The sequence below is a fragment of the Manacus candei genome, unplaced genomic scaffold (genome assembly GCF_025592945.1).
Source record: "Manacus candei isolate 608988 ecotype Guabito, Panama unplaced genomic scaffold, ASM2559294v1 h1tg000574l, whole genome shotgun sequence".
Lineage (NCBI taxonomy): Eukaryota > Metazoa > Chordata > Aves > Passeriformes > Pipridae > Manacus > Manacus candei.
The window spans coordinates 8,458-17,992 of NW_026138622.1; the positions used below are offsets into that span (position 1 = coordinate 8,458).

General features: G+C 57.5%; 1 protein-coding gene across 1 annotated transcript; it reads right to left on the reverse strand.

The window, feature by feature from the left end:
* Window positions 1–2,910: 2,910 nt before the first annotated feature.
* SH3BP5L (SH3 binding domain protein 5 like) lies at window positions 2,911–9,318 on the reverse strand (the record flags this gene model as incomplete). Its single annotated transcript, XM_051776654.1, has 6 exons — window positions 2,911–5,026; window positions 5,639–5,812; window positions 7,230–7,391; window positions 8,310–8,438; window positions 8,981–9,043; window positions 9,244–9,318. Coding segments are annotated over 6 exons (996 nt in total), but the record flags the coding sequence as incomplete, so codon positions are not given.
* Window positions 9,319–9,535: the final 217 nt, after the last annotated feature.

Consider the following 9,535-nt stretch of genomic DNA (forward strand, 5'->3'; position numbering starts at 1 on the left):
GCCTCTTCCAACCTGGAGCCCTTTGACCTTCCGGGCTAATTAATGACGTCATTAATCAGGGGGATGGGGAACTCCCCCTCATTCCGTGGCTCCGCCCACCTCCCCAGTGCTCCCAGTGCCCAACTGGGGTTGGTTGACCCCCCCATTCCCACCCCAGCCCCCCCACTCTGGATTCCCCTCCGGGATGAAGATCCGGCCCCATCCTGGTTTTTCCCTCTGCTCCCACCTCGCAGGATTTTTTCCCACATTTTTGCATCATCTTGTGCCCACCCGGGGAGCTGCCCTGAGGAATTCTGGGATATTCCACATTTCCCATCTCTCCCTCCGATCCCACATTATCCCAAACGGAGCCGGTTGGGCTTTTCCTCTTTTAATTTTAACCATTTTTTTGTCCTTTTTGGAAAAAAAACCCAACTTTTGGGGCAAAATCAGTGATTTGGTGACGTCGTTTTCCAGGCACTTCAGGGAATATTTTGGGAATTTTGGGTGGGTTTTTTTTTTTCCTTTTCCACATGGAATTTGGGACAACTTCGGTGTGTTTGTGGTGAGTTTTTTATGGCTTTTCCTTAATTTTTTGGGGTTGTTTTTTGGGATTTAATGTCTTTCGGTACAAGCAGGAAAAAGTGGGAAAAGTGGTGCTTTTTTGCTGCCTAAAATTCTGATTTTTCCCAGTTTCCCGAGGAAAAAATGGGAAACAGAAGAAAACAAATGAGGAAAAAATCAAAAACATTCAAAAAACACTAAAAAAAAGTGAAAAAAATTAATGAAAAATGAAGAAAAACATCAAGTGAGGCTAAAAATGACTCTCAGTTTGTCCCAAAAGGGGATAAAAAGCTGGAAAAAGACTTTTGAAAAAGTTGGGAATTGCCGAAAACTTTGGAGTGGAAATTAAATAATAGAGGAGTTTGTGGAGATGCCACGGGAAGGACTCCTCGTGTTTGTGGAAAAATGAGGAAAAATATCAAAATATAGGAAAAAAAAGTGCTAATGAGGCATCTCGGGGCTCAGTGGCCCCAATCTGGGCCCAAATATCCCCGAAGTTCAGGGCAATTGCCCCAAAATTCCAGGGTTTGGTGGTTTGGGAACCTCCGGAGCCGCCACGGGCGGGGCGGGACCGTCCCGAAATTCCAGGGGAAGGAACGGGATGAAACCAAGAACTTCCCCGGGAGCTCCGACAGGATGGAATTTCCAGAGGACACATGACCCCAAAAGGGCCAAAAATGAGCCCGGAGAGCTCCAAACCCGAGGATATTTGGGGGGAAAACGCCCCCAAACTGTGATTTCCGTGGAATTTCGCCCCTCCCTGGTGTTTCCGGTGTCGTCGCGTCGCGGATTCCGGTCGGTGTCATTCCCGGTGTTGGGAGTTGCTTCCTTTCCATGAGTAGTAATAAATTAGAGTTAGCAATTCCCAGTTATTCCCAGTTTTTCCTCGGAACGAAAATCCTGTTTCTCGTGGTTTTCCCAACCCCCTCCCTCGTGGAAGGGCCTCCAAATCCACGTCCTGGAGCATTTTCCAGGGATGGAGCAGCTCCAGGAAGCCCCTTCCCGACCTTTTCCCATCCTGGAATAGCTCCAGTTGGATTGAATCCATAGGGATCATTCCTAATGGGAAGATTAATCCTCAAAAAAAACCCCAAGGAATTTTGAATTATTTAAGCCAAAAATTCCTGTGGGTTTTTTTTACCCCCCCTCCAAGATTCCAAAGGAAAAGGCGGAAAAAAATCAAGTTTGATCCCACACCCCCCTGTTTCCCTCCTTGTTTTTTGGTTTTTTTTTTTTGGAACGATCCCACAAAAGAATCCACGGATTCCCTCTCGGGAAATCTGGGATTTCCAGGGAAAAACGGGGATACTCCGCCGCCCCCCCCCCCCCCTTTTCCGCCCCGATCCAGCATCCCTGGGAATTCCAGGAGCCCTTTTCCCGGTTCCCGGCGCCGTTTCCCGCCCGGATCCTTCCGGGAGGACACAGGAAAGGGCCGATCCAGGGGGAGGAAGAGGAGGGGAAAGGGGGGGTGGGGTGGGAATGGTTTTCCCGAAGCCGGGAATGTGTTTCCCGGTCCCGGGAGTGATTTTTCCCTGTCCCGGGAATGTTTTTCCCGGGCCCGGGGATGTTTATCCTGGTCCCGGGAATGCTTTTCCCGGTCCTGGGAATGTTTTCCCGGTCCCGGCGATGCTCCGCTCGATCCCGGGAATGTCGTTCGGGTCCCGGGAATGTTTTTCCCGGCCCTGGGAATCTTTTGTCCCGGTCCGGGAGATGCTCTGATCGGTCCCGGGAGCGACTTTCCGGGCGCTGGGAATGTTTTCCTGGTCCCGGGAATGTTCATCCCGGTCCCGGGGAGGCTCCGCCCGGTCTGGGAATGCTTTTTCCTCGTCCCGGGAATGTTTATCCCGGTCTGGGAATGCTTTTCTCGGCCCGGGAATGTTTATCCCCGTCCCAGGAGTGAGTTTTCCCAGTCTCGGGAATGTTCATCCCGGTCCCGGGGATGATTTACCCTGTCCCGGGAATGTTTATCCCGGTCTGGGAATGCTTTTCCCGGTCCTCTGCGTGATTTTTCCCAACCCCTGGAAAAAAAGAGGGAGAAAAGACAAAAAAAAAAAGGGGGGGGGGGGGGAGAAAAGACCAAAAAAGGGGGGAAAAAATCACCCAAAAAAAAGTGGGAAAACAGTGAAATAAAAGGGGGAAATCACCAAAGAGAGGGAAAAGACAAAAAAAGAGGAAAAGAAAAAGGGGGAAAACATAAAAAAAAGGGGGGAAAACGTAAATAAAAGGAGGAAAACACACAAAAAAGGGGAAGAATCAAAAAAAAAAAAGAAAAAAAAAAAGGAAAACCCGCCAAAAATAAAGAGGATTCGCCCCAAAAGTGTCCGTGTGGGGAGGGAGAAGGGCTTTGGGAATGAAGGACCCACGGAATTACAACAATAACCATTTTTATTGATATTAAGAATATTCGGGGCCGGTTTTCCCGGCCCCTCCTCGTTCCCAGGTGCCGGAATCTCATCCCAGGGGGGCGGGTGGGGTTTGTTTTATTTTTTTGGGATCGAGTCCCTGGAGGGACCCCCGGGGCTGCCTCGAACCCGGGAATTCTCATCACAGCCCCCCCCCCCCCCCCGCATCCCAAAAATTCCCGACCCCCCCTTTAGTGCAATTCGGCTCCTGCTGGGAAAAGGGGGGATTTGTCCCCGGAAAAGCGGGAATTCCACGGGAATGGGGTTAAAGGAGGGTCCCTCCCCCCACTCAGGGTGTTCCCAGCTCATCCCAGTGATGGGAATATGGAATTCTGTGGGATTTGGATCCCCCTCCCCCAGTTCACCCATCCAATTTTTGGGGTGAGTCCCAAAATCCATCAAAGTCCAGAGATTTATTCCACCCCTTCCCCCCCCCAAATTCCCCAAAGCTCCCAAATTCCAGGATTTTAACCCCAAAGCTTCCCAAATTTTGGGGATAAACCCCCAAATTTCAGGGATTTGTCCCAAACACCCACAAATTCCAAGACTTTAATCCCCCAAACTTCCCAAATTCCAGGGATATAAACCCCAGAACTCCCCAATTTTGGGAAAATCCCCCAAATCCCCAAAAGTTTCAGGACGTGAATCCCAAAAGCACCCAAATTTCAAGGGTTTATCCCCAACCCCCCCAAAATTCCAGGGATTTAAACAACCCCTCCCCCCCAATTCCCAGGAGTTAACCCTAAAATCCTCCAAATTCCAAGAGTTTGACCCCAAATGCCCCCAAATTTCAGGAATTTATCCCCCAAACCCCCCAAATTCCAGAGGGTCCCCCACAGGATCCCAAATCCAGGCCCCAACACCATCCAAGAGGCTCTTCCAAGCCCCATCCAGGAATTCCATGGGACACGACGGCTCCACCCAACAACCCCAGGGTTTTTTGGGATTCCCTGGGATCGATGCCGGTTTTTTCGTGCATTTTGGGTGGATTTTTGGGGAAATTTCGTTGGAATTTTTTTGTGGAAGTTTTTGAGAATTTTGGGGGAATTTTGGCAGAGTTTGGGGGAAAATTTGGGTGGATTTTGGGGGGAATTTTGGGGAACTTCTGCTGGATCCTGTGCAGATTTGGGGAATTTTGGGGTGGATCTGGGGGCGATTTCATGTGGATTTTTGTGAGATTTGGGGTGAATTTTGTGGGAATTTTGGGTGGATTTTGTGGGAATTTTGGGTGGATTGGGGAGGAATTTTGGGTGAACTCGAGGTGGATTTGGGGGGAATTTCAGGTGGATTTTGGTGGCAGAATTTGGGGGAGATTTCGGGGTAGATTTGGGTGGATTTTGGTGGAATTCGGGGAGGATTTTGGTGGAATTCGGGGAGGATTTTGGTGAGATTTCAGGTGGATTTTGGGGGGGGTGTGGAACTTTGGCTGGATTTTTGCGGGGTTTCGGATGAATTCCGGGGGGGGGGAATTTTTTTGTGGAATTCCGGGCGAGTTTTGGGTGAATTTTCGGGGATTTTGGGGCAGTTTGGGGCGGATCCTGCGGGATTTCGGGGCGAACTCAGGGAGGGGTGTTCCTGTGGGATTTGGGGGATTTCCGGGGGGGGCTTTGGGACGACTCTGAGAACCTGGTCGGAATTCCCGGTGCGTTTTGAGCGCGTTCGGGGCGGGTTTTCCCGGGAATTCGGGGTCAGAGGCTGACGCTCCGGTGGTGCCGGAGGCTCCGGCGCCGCTCCCGCTCCCCGGGCTCGTCGCTGCCCAGGCTGGCGGCGTCCGAGATCCCCGCCAAGTGTTCCACCGAGTCGAACTTCTGCAGGTCGGAGGCGACGGTCTGGAGGCTGAGCACGGACAGGGAGTCGCCGGCCGGACACTCCGGCCCCGGGTCCGGCCCCCGCGGCTCCGGGCTGGGGTGCCGGGGGCTGCTCTCGGCCCCCACCGGGGATTCCCGGCGCTGGAGCAGCCGCTGGAGCCGCCGGGCGTGGATCTGCTCGCTGATCTGCTCCAGGTTCCGCAGGGCCACCGAGTAGCGCGTCTTGGCCTGGGAGACGCGGCTCTCCAGGGCCGTCACCTTGGACTTGTGCTCCTGGGAAAGGGGGACAGGGACGGGGGGATCAGCGGGAGGGGCCTGGGAGTCCTTTGGAACCCCCATAAAACCAGCAGCGATCTCCAAAAATAGGTTGTGATCCCTAAAAAACTCGGTTGTGATCCCTCAAAAAATTGGTTCTAATTCCTAAAAAAATCGGTTTCAATTCCAAGGTCTGGTGGAACTGGAGCTCCCAGTCCCTCTCCCAGTGCCCCCAATACCCCCCCAGTCCCTCCCAGTATCCCCCCCAGTCCCTCTCCCAGCTCTCCCAGTGCTCCCAGTCACCTCCAGGATCTGGTTAAACTGGTGCCTTCTCTCTCTCCCAGTGCTCCCAGTCCCTCTCCCAGCATTCCCAGTCCCTCTCCCAGCTCTCCCAGTCCCTCTCCCAGCTCTCCCAGTCCCTCTCCCAGCATTCCCAGTCCCTCTCCCAGCGCTCCCAGCCCCTCTCCCAGCGCCCCCAGCCCCTCTCCCAGCATTCCCAGCCCCTCTCCCAGTGCTCCCAGTCCCTCTCCCAGCATTCCCAGTCCCTCTCCCAGTGCTCCCAGTCCCTCTCCCACCATTCCCAGTCCCTCTCCCACCATTCCCAGTCCCTCTCCCGGCGCTCCCAGTGACCTCGAGGATCTGGTTGAACTGGGCCTTGAGCTCGAAGTAGGGTTTGCTGCGCAGGATGACGCGTTTCAGGGACTTCTGGAGCGCCTGGACCTCGGCCTCGGCCTCCTGGCACAGCCGGGTCACCCGCTGGTGCTCCCGCTCGCTCCGCACCCGCTCCTCCTCCGCCTCGTTCACCTGCAGTCCCATGGGAATTCCACGGGAATCCCACAGGGAGTCACACGGGGAGCAAAGGGGGAGCCGGAAAATCCCGGTGGGGACGGGGGAACAGCCCCAAACCCCCCCGGGAACGGGGGAACAGCCCCAAACCCCCTCAGGAATAGGGGAACAGCCCCAAACCCCCTCAGGAACGGGGGAACAGCCCCAAACCCCCTCGGGAACGGGGGAACAGCCCCAAACCCCCTCGGGAATGGGGGAACAGCCCCAAACCCCTCAGGAATGGGGGAACAGCCCCAAACCCCTCAGGAATAGGGGAACAGCCCCAAACCCCCTCAGGAACGGGGGAACAGCCCCAAACCCCCTCGGGAATGGGGGAACAGCCCCAAACCCCCCCGGGAACGGGGGAACAGCCCCAAACCCCCTCAGGAATAGGGGAACAGCCCCAAACCCCCTCAGGAACGGGGGAACAGCCCCAAACCCCCTCGGGAACGGGGGAACAGCCCCAAACCCCCTCGGGAACGGGGGAACAGCCCCAAACCCCCCCGGGAACGGGGGAACAGCCCCAAACCCCCCTGGGAACGGGGGAACAGCCCCAAACCCCCTCAGGAACGGGGGAACAGCCCCAAACCCCCTTTGGGAACGGGGGAACAGCCCCAAACCCCCTTTGGGAACGGGGGAACAGCCCCAAACCCCCTCAGGAACGGGGGAACAGCCCCAAACCCCCTCGGGAATGGGGGAACAGCCCCAAACCCCCTCAGGAATAGGGGAACAGCCCCAAACCCCCTCGGGAATGGGGGAACAGCCCCAAACCCCCTCGGGAATGGGGGAACAGCCCCAAACCCCTCAGGAATGGGGGAACAGCCCCAAACCCCCTCAGGAATGGGGGAACAGCCCCAAACCCCCCCGGGAACGGGGGAACAGCCCCAAACCCCCTCGGGAACGGGGGAACAGCCCCAAATCCCCTCGGGAATGGGGGAACAGCCCCAAACCCCCTCGGGAATGGGGCCCATCCCGACGAGGGGCCCATCCCCAAAGAGATCCCTGGGGGCCAGTGGATCCCGTGGAAAGACCCCCTTGGGAAGGGGCCGCTATCCCGAGCTCTTCCCGGTGCTGATCCCACAGAAACCCCCGGGAAGGGGCCGTTACCCCAAGTGCTCCTCCCAGTACCAATCCCACAGAAACCCTCGGGGAAGGGGCCGTTATCCCGAGCTCCTGCAGTGCTGATCCCACAGAATTCACCCTGGGGAAAGGTCCATTCCCTGACCCCCCCAGTGCTGATCCCACAGAATCCACCCTTGGGAAGGGGCCGTTCTCCCGAACCCCCTGGTGCTGATCCCACAGAATCCCCCCCGGAAAGGGGCCGTTATCCCGAGCTCTTCCCACACCGCTGATCCCACCGGGAAGGCTCTGTCCTCCCACGCCCCCCGTGTCCCACCTTGCGCGTGGCGTGGTTGAGCATCTCCTGCCAGGTGGGGTCCAGGCGGTTCTTGCCGGCGGCCACGCCCTGCTCTGCCACGAAGACCATCTCCCGCGCCGCGTTGTGCATCCCCACGGCGCGCTCGTACCGCAGGGCCGCCCGCTGCGTCTCCTGCTGCGCCTGCAACCACGGGAACGCCGGGAATGCCGGGAATGCCGGCTCCAGACCTTCACCCGGGGGGTCCACGGGGTTTTCCCGGGGTCTGGGAGCTCCTCGGGGCAGCAATTCCCAACCGGGAGCGCCGGGAGCTGAGCCCGGGTGGGTGGGGAGGAGGGAGGGGGACTCGGAATTCCCAACCTTCCCCAGGGACCAGGAAGTCAATAAACAGATGGAAACAAGGGTTGGGAACCTGGAATTCCCGATCTGAACCCCTTTGCCCAGGTTTTCCTGGGATCTAGTACCTCCTTGGGGCACTGATTCCCAACTGGGAATTGAGCTCGGGGGACGGGGACAAGGATGGGGGACTCGGAGTTCCCAACCTTTCCCACGCTTTTCCAGGGACCAGGAAGTCAATCAACAGGTGGGAAACAAGGGTTGGGAACCTGGAATTCCCGATCTGAGCCCGTTTCCCGAGGTTTTCCTGGGATCTGGTGCCTCCTCGGGGCACTGATTCCCAACCGGGAATTGAACTCAGGGGACGGGGACAAGGATGGGGGACCTGGAATTCCCGACCTGTGCCCCTTTTCCAGCCTTTTTCAGGGACTGGGACACTTGGACACCAGGGAAGGGGTGGGAAACAAAGACTGAGGACTCGGAATTTCCAATCAATGCCCCTTTTCCAGTCTTTTCCAGAGATTGGGACACCAGTGAAGGGATGGGTGACAGGGCTCGGGGACCAGGAATTCCCTTTGCCAGGGTTCTCTCCCCAATCCGAGCCCCTTTTCCAAGGGTTTCCCAGGCTCTTTTCCCAGGATTTGGTACCTCCCTGGCTCAGCAATTCCCAGCTGGGAGTGCCGGGAGCGGAGCTCAGGGAACGGGACACCGGGGAGACGACGGGAAACAGGGATGGGGGGACCCGGAATTGCCCTTCCCCGGTACCTCCTTGGCTCTCCGGCGGGCCTCGTAGTAGGGCCGGGCCCTCTCGATGCAATTCCCGAGCTGGGAGCCTTGGGAATTCAGCTTCCGGGCCGACTCGGACAGGATCCGGCGGTAGGCGGAGCGGGCGGCCTGGGATGGGGCAGGAACGGCCCCAGTTACGGACTGGGGGCACTGGTTTGGGACTGGGAGCCCCGGCAGGGCTGGGGGAGAAGGATCTGGGACCAGTTTGGGACTGGGAAAACCAGTGAGGGGACTGAGGGCACCAGTTTGGGGCTGGAAAACGAGGATCGAGACCAGTTTGGGAACAGGGTCCCGGTTTGGGATTGGGGACGTGGATTGGGAACCAGTTTGAGACTGGGGACACAGACTAGGAACCAGTTTGGGACTGGGGACGTGGATTGGGAACCAGTTTGGGACTGGGGACGTGGATTGGGAACCAGTTTGGGACTGGGGACACAGATTGGGAACCAGTTTGGGACTGGGGACGTGGACTGGGAACCAGTTTGGGACTGGGGACGTGGACTGGGAACCAGTTTGGGACTGGGGACGTGGATTGGGAAGGGCACCAGTTAAGGACTCAGGATCCCGGTTTGTTACTGGTGCCCCATTTCAGGCCCCCAGCGGTCCCAGTCTGGGTTCCCAGCGCTCCCAGTGCTCCCAGTTTGACTCACGTCCAGCTCCAGCTCCCCCCGGTTGATGTCGGCGTTGGCCTCGTTTAGGTGCTCGAGCTCCTCCTGGGGGGGGAGACCCCAAAATTAGGGGGGGGAGACCCCAGGACCCCCACATTGGGGTGAGGGGGAACAGGGACCTGCCCCAAAACTGCTCAAGGCCCCCAAACCCCCTTTGATTCCCCCCCAAACCCCCTTTGATTCCCCCCCAAACCCCCTCCAGGACCCCCCCAAACCCAGGGGAATCCAACCCCCCCAAATCCCACCTGGATCCGGGGGTCCAGCTCCTCTTCTTCTTCCTCCTCCTCTTCTGAAGCCCCTTTTGGGGGGTCCCGGGGTCTTCACCCCCACCAAGACCCCCCCCCACCCCGTTGGTGCCCCCCCAAATCAGCCCCTGCTCCGAGTCCCCCATTTCGGGGTCCCCCCCCCAGATTTGGGGTGGTCTCTGCCCTGGGGGGGAGGGGAGGGGGGGGCCATTCAAGGGTTTGGGGGTTTTTTGGGGGGGGAAAGAGTTTTAGTTCATTTTTGGGGGGGCTCAGGGGGGTTGGGGGGGTCTCC